The 15,410-nt window shown below is 54.4% G+C and overlaps 1 protein-coding gene across 1 annotated transcript in view; it reads left to right on the top strand.

Moving 5' to 3' along the window:
- The first annotated feature begins 140 nt into the window (after positions 1-140).
- The window catches only part of LOC104470532 (junctophilin-3-like), a 16,068-nt gene continuing 798 nt past the window's right edge, over positions 141-15,410 (top strand). Inside the window, 2 exon segments of the mRNA XM_010085491.1 lie at positions 141-522; positions 15,206-15,375. Of these exon segments, the coding sequence (XP_010083793.1) occupies positions 141-522; positions 15,206-15,375 (552 nt within the window).

The raw sequence follows: 15,410 nt of genomic DNA, 5'->3' as shown, positions 1-15,410 counted from the left end.
TGAGTTTGATTTGATTTGAATTTTTTTAAGAATTTTTTATTTTTTTCCCCGAGTCGTCATTTGCATTGTATTTTCTGCATACATATATATATATAATTTTTTTTTCACCTTTTGAGGGATTTGCAAACCGAATTACATGCATGTCCAGTGGGGGAAGGTTTAATTTTGACGATGGAGGGTCGTACTGTGGAGGCTGGGAGGACGGAAAGGCTCATGGCCACGGAATTTGTACCGGCCCGAAGGGTCAAGGTGAATATTCGGGCTCCTGGAGTCACGGCTTTGAGGTGTTGGGGGTCTACACTTGGCCCAGCGGCAACACTTACCAGGGCACCTGGGCGCAGGGCAAGCGCCATGGCATTGGCATGGAGAGCAAGGGGAAGGGGGTGTACAAAGGAGAGTGGACCCATGGATTTAAGGGACGCTATGGGGTCCGGGAATGCACTGGAAATGGGGCCAAGTACGAAGGCACCTGGAGCAATGGATTACAGGATGGCTACGGGACAGAGACCTACTCGGATGGAGGTAGGTGCTGCATTGATACCTTCCCAAATGGGGTGGGTGGCGATGTGGGGGTACAAACCTCTGAAAGGGGACCATGGATTTGGGATGGAGTCTGGGAGTTTGCAGCCTGCTGGCTTGGAGCGAGGGATGCTCGTACCCCGCAGGAGATGAGGAACCAGCCCACAGCGTGGCATCAGCCCAGCTCCTTGCCACAGGTAGCCCCATATGTCCAGCGGGTCGCTGGGTGCCGGGTCCTCCCTTACTGCTCTCCTCGACCCGGTTTTTTGGGGAGGGGAGCCAGCAGCACGGGTGGGGGGATGCTCAGCTCTCACCCAGGGGGGCTGGAGGATGGGGTGGGCCAAGGGAGTTGGGAGACGAGCCAAGTTGCACATGGGATTCGCAGTTCTGACTGCACCACTGGAACCTGTAGGATTGGCATCGAAGCAACGCAGGGCAGAGGGGACGCGAGCGTGGGGGGAGTCCAGGGCAGGTGGGTGCAGCTCTGGTGCTGCAGATGCTTCCAGCGAGGGCCTGGGGGCTTTGCGTGCCCTGCAGCCCCTCCAAATGCAGCCCTGCAAATAATAATACCAGGGGAAAAGACTAATTCAGGCAAGAGTCTTACATTCCTAGTTTACAGCTTAATGCTTAGCGTAGGGGCTCAGAGGGATCACCAAAGCTATTCTCTGCCATCAACATGGCTTAACGAGATGCGGAGGGGAAACTGGGATTAAATGAAAAATAAGAAAACCCAATTGGAGTGATCAAAAAAAAAATAAATTGCTGGACTAACAAGCTTTAAAGCCGAATTAGGAGAAACAGCTGGTGCTGTGCTGTAAGTGGCTGTATCATCCTCTCTCATGTTTTGTAGCTACTTCCATCTAAATTGCCACCATAATCCGAGGCAGGCCTACCTACCAGCTCTGGGGGCATTCAGCAGCACTGCCCCGTTATTTTGCTGGTGAATGTGTCCATCTAAAGCAGGCTTCTTTTTTTTTTTTTTCTTAAAAAAAAAAAAAGACAAGACATTATTGTTTTCCAGGACTGCTACGTTAAGGGAATTGCAGCGCTGATGGGCTCCATCGCAGCCTGCCTGAAAGGTGCTGCAAAGCCTTGCTCTAGAAAACCCAGTTTGCTGCTTTGTGATTATACAGGGAGGCAAGATCAAACCTTACCTGCAGCTGCTCTTTTTGTGCTTTTGAAGGGAGAGGTGCACCAATCTCTTGAATTTTTTTTAGTGATAATTTTATGCTGGTGGCTTTCTCCTAAAGGAAAAATATAGTTGCAACCTTTTGTTCCAGCTGCCTGGAATAATGCTGGGGTCTGAGCTGGAATCTGCCGAGTGTGTGTTTGCGAGCCATCGATAAATCCCAGCAGCCCTTCTGTTGAGAATAAAGCTTGGGCAGAGAATAATCGCAGCTCCCACGTTCAGAGCGGTCAGGAGGGGATATGGGGGGGGGAGGTTTCTGCATGCTCCCAACGCCGGTGCCATCGCCCTGCTCCCCTCCTGGCACCCAGCCCCTGCCGGGGAGGTTTGCGGGAGGCAGACACAAGTCTCGACAAACTCCAGGTCTCGGAGGGTTGGGTGTTGCAGGGCTGGCCCCGTCCCCGGGCACGCACGTGCCCCCACCCCGGCACGCTCCCCATCAACCGCAGCACGGCGGCTCTTTGGGGAACCTGGGGAGCATCTCCAAAATGAGGGTGGTTAGCAGCAGGTTCCCTGTTTCCGAGAACCTACCAGAAGCAGAGAGCTTTTTTCTTTCCATCTTGTCAGGCCAGCCCGGCTTCTCGGTGGATTAGGGGAGCAGAAGCTGTACTGCGTGTTTATGGTTTTGGGAGGAGGTGGGAGGATCGGTGGGAGAACAGGGCAGGGTCTGGAGCTAAATGCTCCTGCCAGGGACTCTGCAAACCATCCAAAGAGGAGGGGGCTGGGGACATGCAGAGCGATGGCACCTGTGGCCAAGCCCATCCTGCTGCCGGGCGCGGGAACGGGCCACACACACCCTGACCGGGCTCCTCCACACCAGCTTGTCCCAGTTTGGGTTGGGCACTCCCCACGGAGGGACCAAACCCACCCGAAATTGCACTTGCACCAACTCAGTTGCGAGTACCCAGAGGCCATGGCCCTTTCCCAGTTGCCTGTCTCCATTCTGGGTTGGAAAACACCAAAACTGGGTGTTTCCAATGTTTCGGACACCGAACCATAATGAACTTTGTGCATTTGGGTGCAAGAAGTTGGTGTGTGCAGGAGCTGGGCTGGGAGGGGGCTGCGGAGCGATGGCACCGGGGAGGCAACTGTAGGGAAGGATGTTTCTCATTAATCTATTCAAGTTATTACCTTCATCGAGCTGAAGTATCCTAGAATCCTCGCCCCAGCATCTGTCACTTGCCACCCACAGATAAATATTCATCCCTTGCATAGATTTTTTTTTTTTTAGCACATCCCCCAGGGCTAGGGGATGGGTCCCTAAATGCGCAGCGAGGCTCAGGAAGCGTGATGCCCCAGAATTCATGGATTTCGCTCCAATTTTACCGTTTCCTCGCACACGGGTGAGCAACGGCACATCTCAACACCCCACCGACCGCTGCCAGCGCTATCTTGGGGAGCGATATTTTGCGTGACCGATGCACACATGTTGATGCGTGGGGCTTGGATGTAGGGTATGGCATGTGGTGGCCAGCGCTGCTGTCCCGGTCCCCACCGCTGCCATCCTGGCTTGTCACCCCGGTCCCGTCCCCCTCCATGCCGGGTGCTCAGCCTGCCCCGTGCACACGCATGCACGCTTCCCCCACATGCAGCTTGCCGAGCTCGCACCTCCCACGCGCACACACTCATCGCCATGCACACACGCCTCTCCTCCCCACGCCGCGACGCCGCTGCACCCCTCCGCTCGCATCCCTGCACGCGCGTGGGGTCTGCCCCCAGCCCCGCGCCAGCGCTCCCCTGGCCCGTGCACGCACCGGATGGGTGCAAACCGCCTTCCCTGAGCCGTGTGGGTGCACGTCCATCGATGCAAACCTATTGCACAGAGCTCAGAGAAGCAAATCCAGCCTCGCTGTTCCCCTCGCAGCCTGCACTTTGCCAAATCTCCCTGGCACCGAGCACACCCAGCCCATGGTCCTGCACCTGCAGCACATGTGTGCACCGGTCTGTCTTTTCCCTTCATGCATGCACTCACTCAGACCCCCCCAAAAAACCACGACACTGCTGGCATGTCTTTATCCTTCTGCTAAAAATCCCTGCCACCTCCTGTCCCCATGCAGAGACACCCCGATATTACATAAACCGGGCTTCTGGGGATGGCTTCGCTGGGATGCTGGAGCTGCACAACCCGTTTGCTGGGTCTGGTTCAGAGCAGGAGCAGGATTTGCACCTTTGCTTGAGGCGAAAGGGGCTGAATCCACCTGGATCAGCACCCACGGGAGCTGGAGGTGCTGCCGTGCCCTTGCTGGAGCTGGTGGAAGCTCTCTGGAGCGGAGGGTTGGGGACCTCCTCCCGCTGGAGAACCTCTCCCGAGCAGGGCTGGAGAGCAGGAGGCATCTCAGCGGGTTCCTGCCTTCCTGTAGCTCCATTCGGGAATACTCAGTGATTGCACCCTGGGGAGGGTTCGAGTTGTAGCTGAGGCTTGTCCTGGAAATCTTGGAGCTGTGCATTGGGTTTGGGTTCAGCTGAAACCACGGGTGTGGGGGGGATGCCGTGGGGTGGATGAAAGAAGCCCCAAATCTCCTTTTGCCCTTTCCATCCCTCCCAAAGCTGTTTTTCTCCTCCTTCCACCTCTCCCCAGCTGAAAGCATTCGGGATCTGAGATGGGACAGGGGCTCAGGGAGGGGACTGTTTCTCAGGAGGGCTACCCCGAACCAGCCGGGCAGTCGCATCGCGGCGTTCGTCTTGTGTAATCCTGCGTGCCCACTCACCTCCGTGAATCATCCCTTGGATAGGTGAGGGAAATATAATTAGTGTTTGCATTGTTAGCACCGTGTGAGTAGGCAAGTGGGTTTTCTAGGCCCCCAGCAAGCGATGGGGAGAGGGACGCGGTGCGGTGGGAGCCGTCGGCGTGGGCTTTCTCGCAGCCCGTCCCAGCGGCTCCGTGCCCAGCGTCCCCCAGCTCTGTGGTGGCACTGGTGACACCCCCAGCACCTCTCATAGCAGTGGCACCGGGAACTACCCACCAAATGGCTTTGAAGTGGTTGAGGAGATGAGAAACATGAAATATGGTGTGGCTGCCCCATCCCTGGAGGGGTTCAAGGCCAGGCTGGATGAGGCTTTGGGCAACCTGGGCTAGTGGGAGGTGTCCCTGCCCATGGCAGGGGGTGGCACTGGATGGGCTTTAAGGGCCCTTCCAGCCCAAACCATCCTGGGATTCTATATTTTGCAAAAGCAGACCCCTGGCCAGCGTAAAGGGCTTCTCTGGGGGGATGGACCAGGGACACTGGGGGGACCTGCCTGGCCGGGAAGGGGACGCAGCCCCCTCGCCTGAGCCCAGAAGTGGTTTTGGATGAACCACCGCCAGCGGCATCACCGAGGGCTGTCTCGTGCCTCTCTCTGTACTGGGGTTTTTCACGGGTTCCTCTCCAGCTGCGGGGAACTCAGCAGCGAGGGCAGATTTCCGTGTGGTCTATTCATAGCATGGATGCCAGAGTTACCTTAAAAGTATCAGCTCCGGGCTTATTTTGCTACCGGGAAGGAATTGTTGATGGACTTTGAATAGTGGGCGTAAACAGGCAAATACAAATGTGCCCTGATCCCGATCCGCCCAGTTCCTGCAGAACCCTACACAGTCCTAATAACCCCCTCCAAGGACCTGCTAGTTAGAAAAATAAAAGCAATGAACTTTGTTTATGAAGCATCTTGGTGTCTAGCTTTGGTACCGAAGCTGCTTGCAATGTGACAGCAGTTCTGGGAGAGCGATCACCGAACCATCAGGACCCGTGGAACACGGGAAAATGAATCAAAATACTGAACGAAGATTCTGACCGGTGTCATTAAAAATAGATGATATGAACTCATGGTCATTACTTATCTCCCTGGAACATGCTGCTTAGTTTCAGGTGCAGCTCAGGACAGAGGAAGAAGGATTTTGACCCCAGGGAAAAGTACAGGAGGTAGAAATTGCCAGCCAGGCGTAGACCCCAGCCCATCTTCTCGAGTATTTTGTCCGGTGTGTGATGCTCCAGGGCTGGGGTAGGACCCCACCCTCGGGGCAGTCTGACCCTATACACATCTCTCCCTGACCCATAACAGCGGGTGACTTCGGTCCCAAAGCACAATTTTAATGTTCTTTCACTGGGGATGCTGGGCTGGGTTACTCCAGGGTTCCTCACGGCTTCTGAGACAAATCTCAGGATATCTGCATGTGATTTGCCATCCCTGGGGCTGCTCCTGGTTGGGTGACATCTGCTCCTGGAGCTGAACGTTTTGGTCATTTGGTTTTTGGTTTTTTTTCCTCCCCTGAAGCTCCAGCTTGAGGAATCATGTGATTTTGCAAGATTTTCAGCTTCATTTTTTGAAGCAAGGTTTCCATCCAGACTATTGCAGAAAAGTCATTCGTACAGGCTTGGAAACCAGCAGACGAGAGCTAAAAATGCCTTCTCTTTAAAAATCCCTCGATTTGAAAATGAACCTGATTAATTTTGAATGCTTTGAGTCAGGTAATGCTGATGTAGATGAATGGTCTCTATTCATCTGGGCGTGACTTGAAGGCACAGAAGCCGGGCAGGACGGGGTTGGTGATGGTCTTACAGGGGCAGTGCTGTGGTTTAGCATCTGTCCGGTGAGATTTTGCAGTTTTTGCCTGTTTGGGGTCTGGCTTTGGTGTTGGCTGAAATCCTGGTCGCATCTGTCCGGTGAGATTTTGCAGTTTTTACCTGTCTGGGGTCTGGCTTTGGCGTTGGCTGAAATCCTGGCCAAGAAAGGATTTTTTTTTTTGCAGGAGTTACAGGAGAATCTTGATGCTGGTTTGCCCCTGCAGTGAGGTGTTTAACTCAGGATTAAAGTACTTGTTAACAAAAAAAGGGGAGCTTGGAGTAGAAAAACCCACTTGAAGGGCAAGTGTTTATGTTTTGGGGTTTGATATTGGCTTTTCAAAGACAGATTCTGGCCTTTGAGTGAAAAAATCCTTAAAAATTGCGTTCGATGCATGAGCATTCCCTTAGAACAGCCACTCCTTTCCCAAAATCATTCCCTGCAGAGGTTCCACTTCCCTGTAGCGTACAGCAGAGCATCAGGAATTCTCATGAATGAGTGAGCACCCAGAGCAAGGTCCTGAAGTTTGCAGATACTCACACCAAGATGATCACGATAAAGATATGATTTCCTGCTTAGCACGTCCCTTTGGGTCTGCAAGGTGTTTCCCTGGGCTGAATAAGAGCTTGATCATTTATTTCCCAGGAAATAAGTAAACCCTGTTCTTGCCTTGTCCCATCCTGCTCCATTGCAGCTCCTGGTGCAGCCTCATCCCATGCAGCCCAGCATCCCCCTCCCCTCGCGAGGGATGCAGCCCCCCAAAACCCGGCACCGGCACACAGCGTCGTTTGTGAGCGCTGGAGAATGAGTCCCATGAGCTCTGCTGAGAAATGGGGTGAGATCAGAGAGTTTGTGATGGGGATTAGAGCGCTGGAGGATTAACTAAGCATTAGCCCGATTTCACTCTGCTTTGTGAGAGGAGCACATTAGCCTTCATAAAGGTGCTGAGCGGTGTGTTAATGGGTTTCATACCCCTTGTGCTAAAGCCTCATCCCGGTTTTGGTCCCAGTCGAATCCGCAGGGATTCAGCTGCCCTGGGCCAAACTATGGTCCCTGTTTCGCCAGGGGATGATGCTCCCTTGACTTTCCCTGGCTCCCATGAACCCAGCGCTTCCCACGCCCAGGAAGACTAGAAATTTCTTTCTTGAGTTCTTTCCTCTTGAAAAGCTGTATTTCCCCTGACTCCAGGACCTGGCGCTTTAAGAAAAATAGCGCCTGGCCTGAGACACTATTATGAGCCCCAGCAGAATGAGCGATGCAGAGGTTTGATTGTTGTTGTGATGGTTTGAAGCCTTTCTCCAAGTGCTGGCTGGAAAAGGCAATTGCTAATCAACGCAGCCGGGCTCGGGGAGGCGGGAGGTACAGAAGCAATGAGAGAGAAGAGGGAGGGGATGCTCAGGATGGACTTGTGTTTTCCTCCACGTGAAGGAGAGCAAATTGAGTTTTTTCCTCTCAAAGCAAATAGCCGAGGTGCCTCAGAAACCAGTGCCAGGTGAGACTCTGTGCCTCAGTTTCCCACCCGTGAGCGCAGATATCAGCAGCCTTTGCAGCACCGTGACACGCAGGGATGTTTGCCAGGGAGGGAAGCGGCTTCATTCGGCTCCTCTCCTGATTGCAGAGTATCTTTGGGGCAGACAGCACGGCAATGGGAATGTAAAGGGCCCCCCATGCTTTGGATGGGGCTCACATCCCCCGGATGAGCGTCCTCGCCACACGTGAACCTGCCTTTCGGATGGTTTTCCCTGTGGAGGATGGCTGAGCAGTCCCTGGTGTGTGCTATTTCAGCCAGAGTCACTTTACGGTGTTATTTGCATCCGCAGAGGAGGAGGCAGATTCCCAGGCTGTGGCGTGAGGCTGGATAAATCCGTCTCCTCTCTCCAGCCCCCAGCTTTTGCTCCTGCAGAGGTGCCCGGCGAGGCGCTGGCTCTGCCCTGCACCCTCCTCTACCTGCCTGCAAAGTGATGGTACATCACCCAAACCCAACCACCCCGCTGTTTTTATTTATTTAAAGCCATTTGGCTTTAAAAAGTGCGAGCTAACCATGCCAAGATGAGCTGCAGCCTTGTAATGAATTATTGTATGTAATTGGGATGTATTTTTTCTTGAGCCCCAGCAACAGGCTTAACGCTACCCGGCGCCCAGGCAGCAGCAAAGCAGCCTGTCACAGCTCTACTCTAGTCCTTCCTCTCGTCTCTCTGCTTTTCTCCCTTCTCCTTCCCCTCTTCCCTTCTCTCCGCCATGGATGCCTGGACCTCCCCGTGCCCATCGCGGATGCGTGCATCCGTCGCGGCATTGAGCAATATGACTAACGTCCATCACGTGTTCCTTCCTGCGGATCCTATTTGCATACTCAAAAAGCCAGACTTTATCTCTTCCCCTGTGTAAGCAGTTACCAGAGCGTATTTTTGGCAAATTAGCAGCTACGGCAGAAGCATCTGACTGTGTTTTTAGCATGGCTCGGTGGTGGTCAGAGGCATGGAGAGCCTCGGCAGGGCTGGAGGGGAGAGAATTTGCTGCTGGTGACGAACCCGTGCGGCGTTGCCCACGTGCAGCAGCACTGATTCCCACCTTTTGTGGTGGGCAGTGCAGGTGGCAAGCCCTAGCCCTCCGTCTCAAGCTGGTTCCCACCACCAGGGATGTTCCCATCACCAGGACGGAGGCTGGATTAGCATCCTCCAGTCCTCTCTTTCCTCTCACACGTCTTCTCTTTGGGATGGATGTTTCTGAGATGATGCTGAACATGATTTTTTCCATGAATCCTCCCTGGGCCTCTCTGATCTCAAATAGCTGGGAAGTGGTATCAGTGAAACTTGCTCCTTCTGTCGTTAATTCAGGAGACTGGCCTAATTACTGCCATCGGACGTCTGCAATTAATATGCTGCCGAGTTCAGAGATAGAAGGGGGGTGAGCGTACCAGGAAGGATCCTGCACGAGATAAACCAGCAATTTGCAAGGTCTCATTACTGCAGCTTGGTTTGGAAAAGCAGACGGGCACTTTGGACAATTCAGACCTCGTTCCTCAGTTTTGCTGAGTGGAGCTGGGAGGTTGGGATCGCTGCTGTCACCGAACACAGTCACCGTAACAGGCAGATGGGGCTGTGCTTCAGGGGTGGGACCAGGGCTACAGAGGAACCTGTCCCTCAGAACCTGCTGCTCCCATGTTCTGGAAAGCCTGGGAAGCTGCGCCTGTGCTGCTGGTTATTTTAGCTCACCTGGAAATACCTTGCATTGACCCATAACAGTGGGTTATTTGTTTTGTTAGTTTTGGGTTTTGTTTTGTTTTTTGTTTCTTGGTTGGTCTGGGTTTTTTTTTTTTTTTTTTTTTATCTTAGTGTTACTGATGGGTAAGGAATATTTTTCCAAGCATCTGACTTTTTCCGAGGTCATGTTGTGATAATAACATGTAGGTGTCCCCAGGCTTTAAAATGCTTTACAACATCCTAAATAACCGCTTGAATTTCTCCGTGCGAGAAGCTGAAGCGGAGGAGCAAGGCAGGGCAGGGCGGTGCAGACCTCCCCGTGTGCTTTACCCCCTGTGCTTGCCAAGGGCTTCGTCCTGTAGGATGCAGAACCAGCCGCCTCGGTTCGGGAAAAGCCTGCGAGCAGCCTCCAGTCCGTAAGGCTTGTACTTAATGGTGTTCCTGGACTGGAGCCAGCGGGCTCGGCAGCCTGCAGAATGCCAGATCCTTGGGCACGGGGGGAGGAAGGGAACAAAACGCATCCATTCCAGCCCCCAAAATCCCAACTTCTGCCTCCTTCTGATGCCGTGGTGAAGATGGGTTGGGTTCATATCGGAGGGAATGATCCCACCTCGAGCCGAAGGAAGCCCCGTGTTTCTTGCGGGGTTGTGAGCAGCTTGTCTTCATCCCTTGGGGCTTCCCCCTGGATCCTGCAAAATCTGCCCGTTGCTCCAGCCTGCCCTGAGGTGCTGCGTATTTCTCTGAAAGCTGGACTCCCCCGGGCATCGCTGCTGGTCTTCACCATCTCTCCATAAGCAGGAGAGGACCGTGGGTGCCAGGCAAAGCCGGATGCTTTCCCACCCCATGGCATTTCTCACCTTCACCACCTCCATCTGGGCCAGAAAGGCCATTTTTGAGATGTTTCAGGTCTCCTTTCCCTCTCTTATGTGCAGAAGGCACCTGGTACGGTGATGAACGGCATCAGTGAAGTGACTCTGCTTCTTGCCCGAGGATTCAGCCCCACATCCTGCGTGTGGGAAGAGCAAACCATGAGTTGGTTGCCTCTTCCCAGCCATGGTGAAGATCTCCTCTGCAACACTGAGCAGCTCCCTCCGCGGTCCTGAGCCCACCAGCACCCACCGAGCCCCAGCGCAGCAGCTGGACCCCGGGGAGATGCGCTGGAGATGGAGATGGGTCTCCTCCTTCCCTGTTCTCCCCAAAAACTCTTCGGCAAAGCCAAGGAAATGAACAGAAACCCATCGGTCTTCCTGGTGTCTGTAACGCCTCAGATCCTCCCGGAGCACTTTGCAATTAGGAGCTAATTAGTCCTCCCGATACCTGGCTGCATTGCTGGGGTGCCGCTGCGTTCTCCCAGTTTGCAGCAGGGAACATGGAGGCGCAGAGGTCGCATCCAGCCATCTCAGCACCAGCTTTGCAGGGGGTGCTGCTCACCTCCCCGTCTCTGCAGGGTGCAAACCAGGGCGAACCCTGATTTCGGGGATTTTGGCAGTATGGGGACAAGAGGAGCAGCCCTGCAGAGTCTCTGCTCTCTTCCCAGATTGAATTTTAGCCTCCTGAGCCAAATGCTGAGAAAGCGCTGGAGGAAATTAGATTGCTTTTTGGTACTTGTCATTTCTCAAAACATACGATCTGCTGCTGGAGCATCAGGAATGATGCTTTGGAGGCCAGTGACTTCCCGCTTTCTGCTTTCAGCCTGGCTGGCTCTGGCCGAGGATGGGGCTCTGCATGGTCCTCAGGGCAATAGAAATTCCTGCAGGAATTTTAAAAGCCAGTTGGAAACAACCCAGCTTTGGTCCAAGGGGAGCCAGCCAAAAAAAAACCAACCCAAAAAAACCAACACCCAAGGCTTAAGAACACAAGTGGCCAACACCCTCATTGACCATTTTCTTCTCTCCATGTTTCCATCCCATCCGGAATTTCCTCACCTTTTTCACGAGGAATATTCTTGCCTATCCATCTTTCAGGATGACTTTGGTTCTTTTCTCCCAGCCCCAGGTTATGTCCTCTCCTTACCTCCGCTCCGTGCACATGTGTGACCACATCCCCACCCTTCCTGGCATCATCTTTATCTTGGCCAAATCCTGCTGGAGTGGTTACATCAGGATTCAAGAAATCTTCCCTGGGGCAAAACCACGAGCGAGAGCACAACCTGCCTGTTCCCTCGGGCTCTGATTTTGCCGCCGTTACAATTAATGGCAAAATTCCCATTCCCAGGGCAGGATCAGGCCACCTTTTCAGCAGGGTGATGGGGACTGAGATGTCTTTGCCTGGCTGTCCGCTGCTCTCCCACTGTCCATCTGCTCTTGTCCACGACTTCCACCCTGACCACGTAATGGACGCTGCATTTTCCCCGATGCAATCGCTCCATTAACCTCATGCAATTAATGCTTCGGGAAGCATTTTGCAAATATTGATGACAAAGAGAGAGCTACAACCCAGAAATGGCTGCTGCTTCGGTTGCGTTACCGTAGGAAGCCACAGCTTACCTAGCTCAGGAGGATTTTCTTTCCATGTCCAAGACTTTCTTGGCTGTTCTTTGGTCTTTCCCGGTGCAAGAGGGTCACGCAAGAGGGGGATGGATATTTGTGGCATCTTGGAGGCACCCAGAAGAGTGGCCTGCATGGCGGGGGGGGAAGAGGTTGGCACGTTTTTCTCCCCAGCGATTCTCCTCCATCACGGTGGCTTTGCCTCTTTTCCATAGGAGGCACCCAGAAGAGTGGCCTGCATGGCTGGGGGGGAAGAGGTTGGCAGGTTTTTCTCCCCAGCAATTCTCCTCCATCACGGTGGCTTTGCCTCATTTCCATGGTGCCCTGACTTGGGCAATGCCATCAGTCTGGGGACTTTTGGCATCACATGTGCTCATCCTGTGACATCCTGTGGTGCCCATCGCACACTCCCTGTTCAGCTCCCTGGCTCTGGGACAGCACTAGCCGGTCCATCCTGGCATGTAAAGTGGAGAAATCGTAAAATCCTGTTTCCTCTGCAAGGAGAAGGAGTCTCCTGGCTCCTTGTGAGATCAAGCAGTGTGCATATATCTGCAAATGTTGGGGGGCAGAGGTTAAGCTGAGCCATGCGAGGGGAGGAGGTGACTGTGCTTAGCAATGCAGATCAGATGGCTCCGAGACCTGCCCGTATCCATGGCCAATTCCCGGGATATTTGGGGGTTTAAAACGTGATGAAGTCAGCTGAAGGAAGGCGTGCTGTTTGGGTGAGGGAGGACGGGGGAAAGCAGCTCCTTGGAAGGAAGCGCTTTGATCTGCTGGTGGCCGTGGAGGTGGCCAGATGTCCGGATGGCCACCAGGGAGGTGGCTGTGCCCTCCTAGGGAGGCAGGGAAGCAATCAGGAGAGCAACGACCCCCGTGACAGCAGACTTGGGGTTTGCTCTCTGCTGGGAGATACTCTGTGATGCTGGAAGGGGAGAAGCAGGATGGGTGGGATGGTTCTCCCATCCTTGCATCCTCTGCTTAGAAAAATCAGTCTTGCCAAGGAGATGCAGCGATTGCTCCTGGCAGCCGTGCAATTCTCAGAGTAGGTTTTAAGGCCAATATAAAGATGACAGCTTCCCGGGCACCTCTGCCTTGCTGGAGATCCGCACAGGCACTCGCTGCAGCTGGAACCTGCTGGGACCAATTTGCCGCCTCTGCTCCAGCTGAGACGCGCTGGCACGCCTGCTCCGAGCGCGCTTTGTTCCGCGCCTTGCTGCTGCCTCTGGTTTTCAGCAAAGGACAGTGCTTGCTTTGCGGTGCTTCAGTTTGAGCTTTTTATTTTTTTTTTCCTGCAGATTTGCTAGGAGATGGGGAGGTCAAGGGACCTGCCTGGGGCCAGGGACTGAGTCAAGGGACTCAGCCAAGGGAAAGGGAGCCCAGGACTTGGGCAGAACAGGCTCTGATGGATCTCACACGGGATCTTTTCTCCCTGTCCCCTTGCCCACACTGGCATCTTTACCTAAAACCCCTTGAATCCATCTCTAGAGGAAACAAGAGGCTGAGCATGGGGCGAGGACTTCCCAAACCAACTCAGGGTCTCCCGTTGCAGGGGTGCTGGGGGTGTTGGGGGAAATCTCTCTCCCTCAGCTGCTGCCCATCACCCCCAGTAGTTTGTCCCGCTGAGATGCTCTGGGAAGGGGCTGGAAAGGGGAGCGAGATGGTGGCAGAGCTGCAGGGGATGGACGGGTGGCTCGGTGGGCTGTCCCCTGCCCCAGGTACCGTTCCAGGATGCCGTGGGTGCACAGCATCGTTTGTCGCCTGTTCTTGAGGACACCAAAGTGGGCTGCAGCGGGGCAAGCCAGGCTCCCTGTCCCACTCAGGACATGTTGGATGTCTCCTCTGAACTGTGTGCCAGCCGTCTTGTCGGTTGTCCCCCATCCTCCCTGCCGGCGCTGCCACCACCTCCTCGCCCTGCCCTGCCGGTGCCTGCCGTAATCCCAGTGCTCTGCCTCCCTCCCCAGTGCTAATCCTATAAATCCTCAGTAAATCCTGCCCGCCTGGCCCTGCCCCTCCGTGCCCCTTCTCCGAAGAAGTCTTCGTGGGGTCTCTCACCTTGGGGATGGCTTTTTTTTTGGGGTGCACAAGGCTGTCACCCAGATAATGCAGCACCTTGGGAGGCTGCTTGCATTGGAGCAAGCCCCGGGGGATTTGTGCAAAGCCCTGGTGACTTTTAGATAAGATAGCTGATGCACCCCAAAATGCACCCCAAAATTTTAACACTCCCTTGGCGTGTGGAAGTGGGGCTGGTGTGAAGCAAGACCCCAATGCTACGAGGTGCTGCCTGCACCTATCCCAGCACAGGACCCTGCTCTTCGCCTTGCCAGCCAGGGATGGGGGAGGCAGCAGGGCAGCCCGGGGCTGGGACCAGCCACAGCATCCCAGTAGCACCAGTACCAGGCAAGGAGCCATCCTCAGGCTCAACAATCCACCCTGCGAGGGCTTAGGCGGGTGGTGAATCCCTGCATCTCGAGTTAGTCCAGAAAAGATTAAGCCGACCTAAGAATAAAAACAAGTTCAACCGGCTGGGATAAAACGCGAAAGCGTGCCAATCGCCCAGCTCCAGGAAGGGAAGGGATTAGAAACCCCGGGCAGATTACAGCCGCGTGTTTCGGTGCACAGGGCAGGCGTTACGGTCCCGTTGAGCTTCCCGGGGTGGATGGGTTTCTCGTGCCTCCATCCCCAGTGCTGCGGTGGCTCATCCTGCTAACGACCAGTTAAGCGACTCCAGTAAGCACCCACGCAAATGTAGGAGTTCAAACAGGGGCACGTTTCCGAGGAGAATAGCCAAATGGATCTCTCCCTGCGAGGCCTTTATTTCTATAGAGCTGCTCCCTTCCGCTACGTGCTGCGGGAAAGGCGCTAGGTATATAAATAAATGCATGGGAATATACCATCCACACTGATCACTGCCGGCAGTGTGGACAGCATCCGAGTCTGCCCCTGGATAACGATTCCCCTTCCCCGTTCCCTTTCGAATTAGGGATTGCTCTAAGGGGCAGTTCTTTGCAGCATCGCTCCCTGCATGCTGGTGCCTTGGCTGGTTTCTGATATTTCTGCTCTGAAGCTGGAGCACATGCCTGCAGTCCCACCAAGATGTTATTTTTTTTTCCTCCCACAATGTGATATACAATCCTTGTCACGGCGATGGGACTGGGATCCAGAGCTGCACTTTGCTGCTCCTGCTAACGAAGGGCTGTCACGGGAGTTTGATGCCGTTAACGGTCCGCAGGATGCCGTACCATGAAAACCCTCTTTTTGCTTTTGTCTCCTCTTCCCAGGGACATACCAGGGCCAGTGGGTCGGAGGGATGCGGCAGGGTTACGGCGTCCGGCAGAGCGTTCCCTACGGCATGGCAGCGGTTATCAGGTCACCCCTGAGGACGTCCATCAACTCCCTGCGCAGCGAGCACACCAACGGCACAGCGCTGCACCCCGACGCCTCGCCGGCGGTGGCCGGCAGCCCCGCCGGCTCCCGGGGTGGCTT

The sequence above is a fragment of the Pterocles gutturalis genome, unplaced genomic scaffold (genome assembly GCF_000699245.1).
Source record: "Pterocles gutturalis isolate BGI_N339 unplaced genomic scaffold, ASM69924v1 scaffold8435, whole genome shotgun sequence".
Classification (NCBI taxonomy): domain Eukaryota; kingdom Metazoa; phylum Chordata; class Aves; order Pterocliformes; family Pteroclidae; genus Pterocles; species Pterocles gutturalis.
The sequence above is the reverse complement of the archived record's forward strand: the minus strand, read 5'-3'. Positions and strand labels throughout refer to the sequence as shown.